Genomic DNA, 16,769 nt, shown 5'->3' on the forward strand with positions numbered 1-16,769 from the left:
AAGAAAGAACTAATTTAAAACAATGAATGTGCCCAAATGGTAATTTCCACCAAATTGTTTATTTGTATATTTATTTGTTTTGTTGACTGGAATTGTTCATCTTCGAAAAACACACATTTGCAGTAGAAGTCCAAGGTGTACTGCAAGAACTAGTTATCACAATGAAAAGTGAAAAATAAAACATATAAAGAAAAGGTATACAGAATAAATAAAACTTTGTGAATTGAAAGCAAGAGTAAAAAACCTGGTGAGCCATGGTTAATGAAATAGGTTGTCTAGAGCTGGCCGAGTATGAGCCAGACAATGCTTCATCTACTATACTTCCTCGATATCTGACTCATCAGTTCTTCACAGGGATTCATTGCTGCTGCTGTAATTTCTATTTGTACACTAGCACTGATTCAATGTTTTTGTTTAGTGGCTTTTAATTTTAATTCTGTAGTCTTGTAACTACAGCAATAATATATATATATATATATATATATATATATATATATATATATGCAAACACACACACACACACACATATATATATATATATATATATATACATATACATATATATATATATATATATATATATATATATATATATATATATATATAAAATCTTCAATTTACCAAAAAGCCGAAATACCAATGACCAGAATGCCGAGATGAAAATCACGAAACACGGAATCACAAATCCAGTTAAGTATTCAGGGCAAGTAAATACTTGTCCAGTGGGGGGATTATGATGTTTTGCCACTGTAGTGTGATCCCATAATTGGTATATAAAGTAGGGGAGGTGTGGGGGTGTAGCCCCCCCCACCTAGGTGGGTTTTAGGTGGTGTGCTGTTATTTCCTGTTGTTTTGGGCAAGTATTTACTTGCCTGTGAATACTTACCGGATTTGTGATTCCATGTTTTATGATTTTTGTCTCGGCATTGTGGTCAGTGGTATTTTGGCTTTTTGGTAAATAGAGGTAGACCCATACAAACACACACACACACACACACACACACACACACACACACACACAAACACACACACACACACACACACACACACACAGACACACACACACACACACACACACACACACACACACACACACACACACACACACACACACACACATAAAAATATGTAAGTAAGGGGTGTGATGAAGGGTAATGCTTCTATGCTTTTCCTTGATTTTATTTTATCCATTTGATGTTTCTACTAGTTTGCTTCATCCAGTTGAAGCTTTGACTGGTTTATTTCCATCAACATGTAGTGAAAACAATGTAATACTAAACCAAAGTTGGCCTCTGTCAATTTCTTACCTGGTTGACAATGGCAGCACGTTGTAGTGATGATAGTATGCATGATGTTTTATCCAATCCACCCTGGGCTGCAGTCAGGTATTCCTTTCCACTTACATTTCGTAGAACTTGGGAATCCACACCTAAAACCAATGTGCCCAACTTCACCACATCAGCGGCATTTGATAGCTGTGCAATGAGAATCAGTGGAAAAGTCAAGTCAATTCACATATTAAAATGGTCTGAAATTATAGTATGTTTTCAAAATTAGGATGAAACAAGAATAAAATCTGGGGGTACTGCAGTGTACTCATGGCATGAGCCTCTGTTAACAGTTGTCAACAACCACTATCCTTGAAAAGAAAGGTTGAATTACATTTCTCTCATAATGGAAAATACATTTAAATTTTCCTGTAGATGTCTTCTGTTTTATGTATATTCTCTCCCTTAAAATTAGAACATATGTTGTGATTTTCATCGATCTGACTATCTATAACTAGATGCATACAGAATGTCTTTTACTGTGTACTTATTCTGTGGTTTGCTTTTAAAGCTGATCCGTTCTCTTTGTTCAGATACCCACATTAATGAAAATACTTCCTACCAAATATTTCCTTAATTTCTGCAGTATGACTCAAAAGTGTAATGTTCAGTGCTCGTAATTTGTGTCATTCTGCAGCTGCAATCTTTATTCCCATAGTCCCCAGTATATATTTTTATGTTCTTGAGCAAGTCTTTTAAACAAACAGTGCTTCACACACTTATACCACCAATTAAAACAGACAGCGTGCCTTAGGCACTTACTATCAAGCTATGTTTGCAGCAGCCTTACAGTGAAATCATATGACTAGAAACTTAACTGGGATATAATTAGAAATTGTGTACTGCCAGGTCAATATTGAAGTGTCATTTTCCCACTGTATTGGTCATTAAAATAGTTCCATTGGAGTACTCTATTTAGTTTATGATGACATGAAGCTGACAGAGACTGCATAATGCAAAGTTATTTAAATCATAAGAGGGTAAGGGAAATGGGCTGCTATATGAGCACTGACACATAATGCTAGTTACTGTACACATCAGGACAGAGAGAGGAGAGAGAGAGAGATAGGGATGAAATGAATGCACTGTAATATTAACAGGAAAGTAGGATGCTTGACATGAAGGAGGGAGAAAAAGGCAGAAAAAAGGGGATGTACACAAATATGGCCATAAGTTTCTTATGGAACAAGATCTTTAAACACGTCTAGAATGAATACTGCAATTAATCACGTTGTAGATATCTCCTTATTTCCTGTTACCAACCATTATTCAGTCTGTGCTTGGAATCCTTGTAAAAACAGAAATAAGAGATTTGACACAAACATCAATTTGGAAAGTATAAATACGTTGATAGCTTTCAAGTGGATTCTTATGCACCACACAATTTCTTTTATTGGTAATGCCATGCCATGATGTATGTATGTATGTATGTATGTATGTATGTAGACCACTTCTTTTCCTGCTGTCATCCATGCAATCTTTTCCTTCCTTTTGTTCATTTTTTTCAGCTGTACCATTTCTATTTTTATTTGATAATGTAAGCATTCATTTAATTTTTCATTTTCTTACTTCCACTGAGTGTATTGCAAGCACTCAGATTCTGTCTCTGTACTGCATGTCATCCACTTTGTTTGTCAGTTTTAACAAGTATAACCACAATTAACTTACCTAAAAGAGCAGGCAGTGAACTTGTGCTACTGCATAAACAAGTTTATTTATCAATACGTTAAGCACTTTCGATGCGTTCCTATACTCTGACCTGTTTATAATTGCTTTTGTCAGGACTTCATCAGAACTAAAAAATCTCCTCTTGGTCAACATTATATATTATATCAAACCATTTAGTTATTATTTAGAAACCAATCACCATCTAAACATTTGCATAATTAATTTGACAGGAGTCAACTATTCATTTAAGGAGGTACTGACACCAATAACAGCACAATTAGAACCAGTCTGAAAAAGTATATATTAAAACTGCACATTTAAAAATTATATGCTTTGTCAAAGAACATTTAAAACATGTATTTTAAAAAACATTTAACAGAGAAAAAATATAACTTTGCTGCCCCTAGACTCAACAGACTATGTAAGAAAACAGCATCATTTAACCCGAGCTTCTCACTTGCATCAATCTCACTTGCCACAACAATTCTCTATATTGCAATGTATGTTCCCAAGATCCACCTCTTGGATTCTTTACCACTTGCTCTAATATAAAAAAAAGTATTTTTTATTTCCTGGACAACTAATGTGATGCCTATATAACCCATTCATATATTTCTTGTTAACATCATAATGTTCATAAATTCATTTATTAAAGGGACATTCAGTCTTTCCTATATAAAAAGTGCAACAAAAAAAAATCACAAAATATTAAGTAAACCACCCTTGCAGTTTTACAATTGAATAATTGATAAAATTGGAAAATGTAATCTATACTGGGTAACTCAACAACCTCCCCTTCATAAATATAATTGCGTTTGCTTACATGCTCCACACTTCCTTTTGCCATTCCTTCTACTGTCACAGACTTCTATTTGGCTCTGTCTACCTCTTCTGATATTTTCTTTATTATTTATTATTATATTATTGTATCTCTTAAATTCAAATAAAAGTTTATCACCTACCTTTTCCTTTAACTCAGGGTCAATCTCTAACAGTTTCCAGTTCTTCTTGATAAAATTTTTTACAATGTTACTCTCAAAACCATATCTGAGCAACATATTTTGATCATAATTTTCAAACAAATTCCCATCATTTTCTTATCTTTTTTCTCCTTATTGTTTTCAGGGAGACCTTTACATAGAAGTGGAAAAAATTAACATTTCTTCCTCTAATAATTTCATTGCAAATATTATCCAAAATTTGTTCCAGATAGCCTTTGTCAATCAATATATTCTTTAGTACCCTTAATTCATGTTCCAGGTCACTATTGCCAGAAACATTCCTAGCTAACCACACCATTTGACACCATTTTTTTTTTGTTTAAATGGATGACAGCTGTTAAAATGTAAATAATTGTTAGAAAAAGTTAGTTTTCTATATAGTTTGGACTAAATTCCTGTGTACTAAAGGACAATGAACAGCAAATGGAAAAATTATACGATGAAATACAATCTATTGATAAGAAGATGAAAGATTTGTTGTTTGAAGTGTATAACTCCAAGTACTATAGAATTTTTTTCTAACATTTAAAAATGATTTATAATTTAAAAATCAGGAAGTCTAAGAAAAGAAATATGGATGAAATGGAATATGCTACTATGACAGTATAACCACTACCCACAGTTTATAGCGTTACTAAACCACAGGTCATGGGTAATGAAATTGGGCAAGATGAAAATTATGAAGGTGATATTTTAGGAGATGACCTACAACCTTCCCCTTTGAGGAGATCAGAAAGGATAGTTCAAAGAGTTCAGAAAGGAACTTCTGGGCAAGTTCTGACTTGGGGAATTATGTGGGTCACTCCCCAAGAGAAGGGAGGGGTAAGGCAAGGGGTAGAGGTGGTATTAGTATCCTGTCCTACTAATATGATTAGTAAGAATGAACCCCTTTTTGGAACTCATGTACCTATTGTTGAAATGAATGCAAATATAGTGACATTTAAGGGGTTTAAGATATTTCATTATAATAACTTGGAGATTGACTACAGACATTTTTCTTTATTTAGTAAAGGATTTACTTTTGTGCCTACAGAAAAGATGGACTTGGGGGAAGTCCTCCTTGATTTAAAATTATAGTGACAGAGTTAAATTTAAGTGTCAAAATTTCAGACAGCAATAACTCTTTTTCTTCAAGAGTATGTTGCCCCCGGCTGTTTAGGAAAAGTATACATATGCAAGCACCCCCCCCCCTACATCCATTGCTTAGTTTATTTGAAATATTATGTATGCAGGGAATCCATCGTTCAGTAGGTGGAAAAGTAATTTAACCTATAACGAACAGGATCTCATGAGAGAATTTTTAATCAATAGGGAGATAAGAGCAATGAAGCCTGAAAAAGTAGGGGGGTTGTACTTATGCAAACTATTGCTTACTAATATTACTTAATAATGATCAGCAACATCTCAGAGTGTCTAAAATGAGATTAATATAGCTTAAGTAGAATAGATGTTTATTTGCATAATTTATTGATGAAAGTGGTGACTGATAATCATGGTTATAATTTTTAAAAGTTGAATACTCAATAGTACCTAGTATAATTGGTATTCCCAATGTTCATAAATGTATTAATGATCTGCCCCTCTGCCCTATTGTAGCAGGTGGTGGATCTAAATTCACCCTTTGACTGTGTTTATCGATATGAAAATAAATAGATTTAGATCTCTGTACAAATACATTCTAAAGGACCCATGGCATTTTCTGGGGTGCATAAAATCCATGTTTTTTAATAATAGTTGGTATTTGTTAACCACTGATGTTTGTGATTTGCTTTCCTGCATTCCTCATGATATAGGATTAGCATGGTTTAGGAATTTTTTAATTAAAAGTAATGACTTGGCAAACAGGAATATCAGTATGATTAATGATTTTATGGAATTTATATTAAACGATAATTTTATGTTTTTTGAAGCAGAGTACTTCAGGCAGGTTAGTGGCATCTCCATGGGTGCTACTTGTGTTCCCTTGTATGTGGATATTATTATGTGGTATTGGGAGCAAGAATTTGTTTTTATTTCTCAATACAGTCACAATTTAGTAACGTATTTAAGATTTTTGGATGATAATCGTTATTATATGGAATGGATATGAAGGTTTATTAAAATAATTTATTGGTTACATTAATGGCACCACCAAGTTTTTAAAATTCACTTATAGTTTTTCTAATTGGAAAATTAGTTATATTGATGTGTTAATAATGGAGGTCCATGGGATATATGTAAATGACCCTTTATGGACATGTTTCAGCTGTATTACTTTTGAATGCACACAACCTTTTACTTTTGAAGTCTTTAGAGGTGCATTCAGGTCAGTAAAGCCAAACACCACTAGTTGTGGAAATACATGTTTTGACCTTTTTAGTGACCTTATCAGCAGAGCATAAGTGGATTGTTTATCTATATTTTAAAAACACAAAGCTTCAAATCAAGCCTAATGTCCATACACATTAAGTAGCCTGCAAAATATCCCACCAAACATAAAAATCAAAGAGTAAAAAAGTCATGCAGACAAACCTTTCAGTAGAAACTGCAAGAAAAACCCAGCCAAACTAAAGTTTCCACTGTATAATACCTTAAACCTCCTGTAATGGTGGTCCATGGGATATATGCAAATGTCCTCATAATGGCATACAGTGTTTCAGCTACATGGCTTCTGAATGTTCATTACTTTTGCATTTTAACTTTTTAAGTCTTTATGGGTACATTCAAAGATAATTTAGCCAAATTCCACTAGCTGCAGATATGCATGTTTCATCCATTTAGTGACCTCATCAACACAGCATAAATGGATTATTTATATATATATATATATATATATATATATATATATATATATATATATATATATATATATCGAAAGTTCATTACATTGAAAAGCATTTGCCCCTTCCCGATGTTGTGCGACCCTGGAGTTGATATATATATAGTTAGGGGGTGTGGCAAAGCCCCCACCTAAAAAAATTTTCGATGTAATGAACTTTAGATGGAATGAACACCATATATATATATATATATATATATATATATATATATATATATATATATATACACACATAAATAGAATGGTGTAATTCTAATTATCTAAACATTTAAATATTGACACAGAAATATCTAAACTCCTTAATATGGACAGCTGAAAATATCTAAATGCTAAATATACTCACAATACTTAACCAAACCAATGTTTTTGCAAAGGAGGGGCACGGTCCCTGTCCTCCCTCACACCCTCTAATTCTGTTATACCAACAGTAGGGAAAGGGCATTGACCTTTCTCTGGCATAATTTTAATTTTTTTATTTTATCCTATGTAGGTTTACTCCTTGACTAGGTCAAGTAAAGGCAAATATACAAAATGTGGTCTGGAGAGATCTTTTCTGAGTACCCTATGTGTCAAATGTGCATAGACAGAGAATGTTATCATTCCTTGCATCTGTAATATGGATTTTCTCTATATACTTTTTTGAATATACCTATGTATTCAGACATTTCTGAAATTATTTTCAGCTGTGACTGATTTTTGCAATATAAAAGGAAACTAATATGCAATTAATATTCCAGAGATTATATTAATTGCAACACAGTCTTCATTGGGACAAAGGCTAAGACTGTACTCAAAGACAAATGTGTTGCTAACAGTACTTACTATATACTTAAAATGTACATTTTTTTTTTAATATAGTTTATTCAAAAACCGTGGAGGCATAAGTTAAGCAAAACCATGAAATAGGCTTTCTGAGATACAAAATGAAAGTTACTGTCCTTCCCCAACTAATGTAATAGCTGTGTCAGCTGTGATGACTACAGAGAAAACATGGTACAGAATACAATTTGTAATATATGATAGCTGAGACTTTGGCAGGGACGGCAGAAGCCATGTACTAAAGGGATGATGGACACTTATTACATCCACTGACTAGGTAGGACAAATGTGTCTTCACTACAAAATAAGGCGCATTCCTCTTAATAAGGAATATTTGCTACTGAATGATGGACAGCTTTGTGTAATTATATAAGATATGTAAGAATTGTGATTGAGTATGAAGCAGCCAAAAGGAAATGAGAGAAAGGGCCTGCCTGACAAAATGGAGTATCACTGTTAATATAAGGCAGCTGAAAGGTATTAGGAGAAAGGTCCTGACTGGTAAAATGGTGTGCATCGTCTAATATGAGGTAGGAAAGAAGTATAAAAGGCAGTGATGTAGACTGACAGTGATAAATGCGCACATGCAAGAGGGTAAGGAGCAGTTGTAATCGTATTTTATAATCTGACTCATGCATCTCTTCAGCCTTTTTCTTGTAGATATTCCTCCAGCAATTGTATGTGACCATACATTTGCACATCTGAAGCCCAGGACCATTTTAGGTCTTAACCCAGTTTAAGGGGCATTCTGTGGCATGACTACCTCTTTGAATAAAGCTTTCACATGTTCCATCTTGAAGTCTCTGTTGTATATCCCAGCATCCAACAGTGTCTCCCAATACCAATGTGCATCTAAGTAAGAATACTTACAGTGCCACCTGCAGCTAAAAACTTCTTCACAATCGTCTTGCTCTCCCTCTGTCTCCAGCTAGTCTCTCTGCCAAGCTGCTCAATGCTGCTGTGGATCTCTTTGTCACTGAGGCTCAAGATGAGATCACTGGGGACTGCTGACCCCATTGAAACAAGATTCAGAAGCAATTCCTTACTTGGTGGTTTTGATGATATCAGTTGTTTTGTGAGCTCATCTTGGACCTGTGGGGAGAGAAAAAGAATTGCATTACTGATCTGCACTTCACAGCTGATACAGTGACTATAAAGCATTCAAGCAGCCATAAGATTGGTTATGTCATCTGTCTGCATATTATGTTTTTTTATTATATTTGGCTTAATTTCTTAATTTAATCAGACTATTACTTTTTATTTTTATTTAATTATTTTTTTTGTTCTTTACAGTTGGTACTTCTGATATAAAATTGTAAATAAGTCCACACTTCAGTACCAGAAACCTCTTATCATTTGATCAAATTAAGGCCAGAATTCCCCTTTCATGACCTAGATTTGTTTTTCAAACAGTAATAAGATATATTTTTTATAAAAAGTGCTCTTTCTTGTATTTCTCATTTTATATCTGATGGCAGTAATAGACTTCATTAACCCCCTATTTAACTGTCATTGACTCTCACCCTTATCTTGATTTGTTCTAAGAGCTGGAATCAACATGAGAGGTGGCTACTAATCTAATGGCTGAGAGATGTAATAGAGTGATGTTCAAATGCATCTAATAAGGTGCTGCCACTGAAATAAGATGGACCTCAAAGTGTCTGTTATACACAAAAGGAACACTGTATGCTTAAACAAGTGGAAACTGGACAGAGACAATGTATCATTTATTGCTGTGCCTCATTTATTCAGACAAGGGACAGTGAAAGAAGTCAGCCTTATACTTTGTGACAGGAGAGCAGCATGTTGGATTGGAAGGAGTCCACCCCTTACTCCCTGATATTCTCCATGCTTAGATTTGGGGACATGAGCTGTAGCTCTTCTGTTGCATTGATGAGCTGAGAAATGAAAAAAAAATAGATAAACTCTAGTAAAATGTATCTGCAGACTTGTCTATAATTAAAAGGCACGTTACAGAAAATCTAAATCAAGAACCCTCAAGGGCACAAATGCAATCTGAGATACTCAGACAGAAGCCAGATACATAGCACTCTAAAAGATTATTGGACTTATCTGGGCAACTGGAAGGTGTGGAAGTTTCTTAATCTGAATAGGAACATACTAGATGAATGTTCATTTAGCCCCTGGAAACTCAAGAGTCCAGTTGAATTTGCCACTTGAGAGACTTAGATACTAGGACAGAAGTGAATTTCCTACCATAGGCGGAGAGTTGTAGTACTTCCAAAATGTGACACATAAACCCTGCAACATATCCTGAGGACACAATGTGTTCAGACAGAATGTTGTAGCTCTGAAGGTTTATAATATAGCATACAATAATAAATACACTTTCCTAGTTTTCTGTGGGTTTTTCCACATGAATATGGAGTAGGCTGTGCAGAGGCATATACCCAATATGCCAAAAATTGGTGATTTTGAACCTATGAGTTATTTGGTGGAAATACAAAATAAGCATTCCTGCTACTAATAAAGTCGCAAGATTTGCACTTTGTGCAGGAAAATATGCCATATCTCATGTAGTGTATGTCTTGACACAGGGTCTCTAGTGTTTTAACAACAATTCAATGTTTTTTGCTGTCTTGATCACAAATCTGGGTTCATTCCTAAACATTGGTCATGTGTTCTGTTTCCTTGAATGAATTTTTGGTTATCGATAATTATCTTTTTAATGGCTTTCATGACCCTACAAAAACTGTCTTGTAATTTCTCTGTGCAAATTGGAGTATCTATCCATTTGCTCCACCAATTGCCACTCTCAGATGCATTGGTATGTTAACTATCAGTCCCAGAATATTATCTGTTATTTTAGTGTTATTGTCTGTTGCACAGAAGTACGGACTTAGTTTACTGATGTTTTTTAGTAAACTGTAGCTCCTATGAGTTGTGATACAATTCTTTTTTTTTTTTTATGTGTAGAGGATGCATGTTTCCCGCATATCATTAATTGTTGACTCAAGTGGATTTTCTGAAAAGATTTCTGTGCAAGTAGGAGTTACCTTTAACCTTGAAGACCTACTTGTCTAAGAAACTCTCTTTTTATAGGCTTGAATACATAGTAAATCTCAATAAGAGTAAATAAATATACAAATTCTGCTTCCCATCTTCTAAGCAATGCATTAGCAAAGCTGGGGGACATTGCAGCACCTTGTTAACCCTGGTGGTTTGCTTGAAATTTCTGTATTCAAAATAGAAAAGCATTGTCCAATACAATATTTAACAGAATTACTATGGTCTGAATAGTAGTGGGCACTTCTCTCCTACTAACCTGCAGAATGTTTTTGATAGTAGACATGCTGCATTCATTGGATAATACTGTCTAAAAGTTTTCCACATATATTGTTACTAATATCCTTTTCCTCTAAATTAACTGAGAACAAATTTTCCTGATAAAATTTGAAGAATCAAACAGATGAGAATGTGCCCTTTAAGTAAAGGTTCCAGGTAAAAAATGTATTCTTTATATTTAAAAAGAAATTTCTGCGTGAATATTACCAAAAATAGCTTCATACAGATGGGTGGTTTCCTAGATTAAGAAGCTTGCAATAATGAATAATACACTTATTACTATTTCAGGTGTTTTTGTTTTTTATGTATGTATAGCTTCCTTGTGAAAGAATGCAACACAGTCCCTCACACTTTATAGGTTCATAGGTTGGTACTAGGCTATCAGCCCTAGGGCCTATACAAACCTAGCCATAAGAATTCTGTGGATATTTCTTCCCACAATATTTACATCCCTGGACCCCTGTCTAGCAGGGCGACTGACATGATCCTCGGGGTGAATTTCCTATCTTCCATCCAATTGTCAAGGTTTCTTTTGAAGAGGGCCAAGGAGGCACTCTGCTTGACATGTATGGGCAGTCTATTCCGGAGTATGGGGAGTCTCTGGGTCAGGAACCTATCTCTCCAGTATGTTTTGTTCATTGTGATGACAAGGTTTAGATCCCTGGAGCATGTGATTCTGAGGGATTGGGATTTCTTTAAGTGGAGCATGTCCAACAGCTCAGGGTTTGACATGGCTTTGTATGTTAATCAGAGAGTGCCTCTGAGTAGATGATATGCCACAAAGTATAGCTGGTGTTTTTTTTAGATGGTCAGCATAGGGCATCTGCTTTAGGCTCAGTCTTACAAACTTTAAATCTGCCCATTGTATGCAAAAGAAATGTGTTTTTTTTATTTTTTTTTGCAAGAAGGCATGTCCCCCTGCATTTCCAGACAACTCTGAACTTATATATTCACCAACTTCTAAGTCACACAAAATTCAGTGAGAGAGGAAAAAATAATCCCCAAAGAAGCTCCCAAATATGTGTGTAGTGGCATAATTCCCAGGAAAATGCAAAGACAAATCATCACTGTGCTGATAACATTACTATAAATATGTTTATATAAACTATGGATAAAAGAAAAGGAAATTATATATGCAAACGCATGCATTATTGTACAGAAGAACATGGTTATTGCCAGGGCTGCCATGTACTTCTACAGCTGAAAAAAATGGGTTGGGAGAAAAAAACTACCATAAACAGCAAACCAAAACTATTTATGCCTAGTATAGCCAGCACGAACTATATTGAAACCATAGTGATGGATCATACAAAGCAAGGTCGATACACTGACATTCTATTGCAAACACGAATTAACTGATACTCATGAAATGCATAATGTGCAGTGCCCACAAATAACATCATCACAGTAAAGTACTGGTGATTTAAACAAAATCTAAAACCATGGGCATCTCCTCTACTAAAAGCAAATGAAAAACACTTTCTGATCTAAAAAGACAAAAGGCATTCATTGAGGTATGTCCCAACAGCGTACACCATGCTAGCAACAGGCTGGTTTACATAAACATGGGCTGCTATAACCATATATGCTTGAAACAGAAATTGCTATTGAACTATAACATGCATTCAGGGACAAATATTTGAAAAGTAAATCTACTGCTATCTGAGCCTGTATCCATACACACATACATACTAATGCCACTCCATATTTATGACCCCACACATTAACATAGGCATGTGAACAGTTACATGCATGTGCTGTACTCATCCCTCACACATACATGGAAAGATAATAAGCTCTCATGCTACCATATGAAAATAGTAGAGGGTGCAATCAAATGCTGCATATAGCTTAATATTATAATGGTGCAGAAGTATGTCTTATGTTACATATCACATAACCTTCATGTGAGACTATATAAAGATTGTGTAATATATGGAGCATGTTAATTGCACTCCGAATTAGAGAAAAAAACTTTATTATACTAAGGTTCATTCTTAACAATGTAGCTATAAAACAGAGTATCATTATCAAGTAATCAATCGCAAGAAATTCACCTTCAGAGTGAAACTTGAGAAGTGAACTTCTTGCTTGAGAGATGAATTTCTTGAATCTATTTACAGAACTAAATAACAAATAGTTATGATTGGAGTCATAGTCATAATTCTTTTTAGTATATGAAGAATTAGCTGCCCCAATGCACTATAATTTATACACAAAGAAAAAAATACAGGTCAGTAAAGTGTTTTACTGGTTTGAGCTGCAGAGTGAGACCTAATCATAGTAGCTGTCCTAGGTGCATAACAAAGCTTGCTATGCATCTGTCTGACATCAGAAAGATGCATAGCAAACTTGTAGTACATGGGGTACCATGATGGCCCTTCAAATCTGGGAAGAAGATAACTTTGTTAATCACCATTTTGGCTTAATGAAATGGGAGTACAATAAACAGGGGGGAAACAGAAGTTAGCCAATCTCAGATGGATGGTAGAGAGATGACAGGTATTTTTTGTGGGGTTACAGTGGCCTATTCATTAATAAAACAAGTGCAGATGGGGAAAGTATCGAGAGATGGCTTTGGGTGGGATAGAGGGGAGAAGGACAGGTAGTGGGTGTGGACAAACAAACATGGAGCATATTCACAGACAGAAGTAGTGTACATACAAATGGGTGGGGTGGACACTAGATAAATGCATGCAGGGTGTAGACAAGTGGTGGTGGAGAGAGCTTGATAATAAACAAAACTTGGTTAAGATGCAAAATGGAGGGGTGACACAGATGAGGATAGGATGAGATACTGCACTGAGTGACAGCCAAGTCAGCCCATAGGACAACATTACACAGCTGGGAAGCCAATTACATGGACTGGTTAATCCCCTTAGGGCTAATATCCAGGGTTCACCAGTTGAGTAGCTTCCTAATTCACTGTACAAGATGCTCCATGTTACCAGTGAAGACATCCAGTCATCTACATGTCTCGGCATCTATCTGCTTACCTTCTGCCAGGTTGCCACAGGTTGCACTCCCTGTGCACCTTCAGCAGAGGAACCATCAATCCACTTCTTAGAGACACTCACAGAGGACAACAGTGACCTACAATCAAATGTAGTAACTGGTGGGGACTAATGTGAATATGGCATCAACTACTTTTGTGTAGTAGCTATGCATACATTGGCACACTGTAATGCTGTACAACACACAGACATAGACATAGACAGAGACAGTCTTATTGACACACTCAGGCACACACAAGCACACACTTGCTCTCTCACATACATGCACACACACTTACACAGATTGCTGTATGGAAAACAGTAGCTGGAAATCAAATTAAGTATTGTTAAGCAAAGGTTGTAGGCAGCATTTGAGAAAGAAAAACACAACTGCAATCACACACACACACACACACACACACACACACACACACACACACACACACACACACACACACACACACACACACACACGTACATGTGCACACGCAGAGCTGTAGCAGGTTCATCTGATGCCTGCTGCAGCATCACGACCTTAAGCAAAATAAGAGGTCTTATTCCTTCCCTGATATGGCATGCTACTTGTTACTTCTCATAACCATACCTCTAAACTTTATAGTGTAAGAAATCTGGACAAAGCCAAAAATAATGAGGGCACAAAGGCCCAAAATAAAGACAGATTTTATATATTGCTCTTATAAACTTAGAAAGTTGCTAGAATAACAGGTTATGCTTTAGCATGCATTCTGTGAACGATATGAAGTCTGAAACTGAAATGGCCACCATTATTTAGTAACTTCAGTCTTCAATGATTTGACAGAACACCACACATTTTATGACAAACAACCCAAAAATATGAGGCAAAAATCTGGGCATACTGCGAAAATCTGTACACTTCAGATGTATGCTAAGGAATGCCAGTTCTGTCCCTCAATGCTAAGTTTACAAGCAAAATAAAAAAAAGTAAAAGCTGGTACTATACTAACAACCAGTCAGCATCTGCGGATAATGCCCCCTAAATAGTTGTGCTTGGGAAGGCTGTCCCTTTGCTACCCCACCATGGCTATGCTTCTGTTTGGCTGCATCTCCTGACTGTCTGCCTCTCATTGGCAGATGAAGTCAGAGTGGTATCATTCTGTCATTCCGCAGCACTGGACAGCACCCATGCTAGGTCAAACCAGGTATTAATAATTTTAAAGGATATGTAAGTTACTGCCTGTATCATCTTCATTGCAGAGGGTGGCTGTGACATGCAACATTGCCCTGACAGTTTATCAGCACATGTTGTAGCGTCATTACTGCTGCTAAGCCTAATACTACTATTGTCATGCACCCTGTAAATCACTGCTTTGAAGTATGGTTGTGGATGTGGACGTACATCACTGCCATTTTATCCATCACTGTTTTAATTTACCATTTTCGCCTCTTGGATGTTCTGTTTACTTACACAAGCTTTCTTATTTGCATACCATTATGCATTACTTTGCATATACTACATATCATATAGTCTTGGCCATTTTACTTTCTCACAACTAGTGTCTTTGAATTGCCCAAACCCTGTGCATGCCCACTTCCTGTATGATTTTGCACTGTGTATATTATTTCCATTTTATGAGTCTGAGTCATACCTGTCAACTTCTTAGCAGAATAAGTCCGGACAAAGCCAAAAATAATGAGTGGGAGGAAACACCAAATGAGGGACAGATTTTAAATATTGCTCTTACAAACACAGAAATTTAATAGAATAATAGGTTTTGTATTAGCATGACATTTTTGAATGTTAATGGAGTCTGAAACTCAAATGTCGTTCATTAACTAGTTATTTCAGCCCTCAATGATTTTTCAGAAAAAGGCAAATTTTATAAGGAACAGGCAAAAAATATGAGGCAAAAATTTGGACATTCTATTAAAATCTGGACATTTGAGAGGTATGATCCGAGTCTAGCTTTCCAGTAATATAGAAAATACATTGCAAGATTCACAGAGGATGTTCCTGAAACTGAAACCATTTGGACTGAATTAAGTACAATGACTTACAATTTCTCAGTAATATCACAACATACTATGAACAAGATGTTACTGTAGCTTATGTAGCATCACAGCATTAGGCAAGATGTTATTAAGACCACATAGGTATTACAGTATGGTAATGTGACACTACCAGTAAGGCTTTTAAATAAGCAAGTCTCAAAATGCTGCTGTCATCCATGCCCCACATCAGTGACCAAATTTAGCAATATAAGTAATCTATAAAGAAGTGGCTAATTTACTTTTTTATAGCCATATGTTTACCTGGAGAGTCCAACTGAGCTTGCAGTCCCATTTTCAGCAGAGGCCCAGGAAGAAAAGCTCCTTGAACAAATATTTACAATATCATGTTGCACTGACACAAATAGTGAAAAAAACAATAAAATAGCTAACACTGTGATTGGTAGAGTATGAGAAACATTATTTACAGTGCTTGATGAATATTAATACATTTTTAGATTAGTAATGTATTGTATGAGAACAAATAAGAGACATCATTATGTACTCTAATTACAGTGTTGCCAGCTGTGTAAGGTTGCTGTTAGGCATGAGCTGAATTAGCCATGAATCGTATTTTCATAGAGTGATGTATGCAACATATTTACGCAGAGTATAATGTTGGAAGAAGGGAGGATTTTTAGAAGAGAGAATAAAAAAATGATGGTGTAGAAAAATAGTGAGAAAGAAATGTTACTTAAACAAGTAGATAGTATGTTATTATAGGGTAGAAGGTAAGCTGGGAATAGGAATTAAAGCTTAGTGAAAGTGGAAAAGGTGTTCATATGGAGAACAGTGGGATGGACAATGA

General features: G+C 35.5%; 1 protein-coding gene across 1 annotated transcript in view; it reads right to left on the reverse strand.

Moving 5' to 3' along the window:
- Nucleotides 1–16,769, reverse strand: part of LOC122808243 — a 163,554-nt gene that overhangs the window by 85,658 nt on the left and 61,127 nt on the right. Inside the window, exons 5-6 of the mRNA XM_044079206.1 lie at nt 8,505–8,726; nt 1,308–1,475 (exon numbers count right to left, since the gene is read on the reverse strand). Coding sequence (XP_043935141.1) covers nt 1,308–1,475; nt 8,505–8,726 — 390 coding nt within the window. The remainder of the gene's footprint in view (nt 1–1,307; nt 1,476–8,504; nt 8,727–16,769) is intronic.

Source organism: Protopterus annectens, chromosome 8.part0 (assembly GCF_019279795.1).
Source record: "Protopterus annectens isolate FY-2018-M chromosome 8.part0, PAN1.0, whole genome shotgun sequence".
Taxonomy (NCBI): domain Eukaryota; kingdom Metazoa; phylum Chordata; order Ceratodontiformes; family Protopteridae; genus Protopterus; species Protopterus annectens.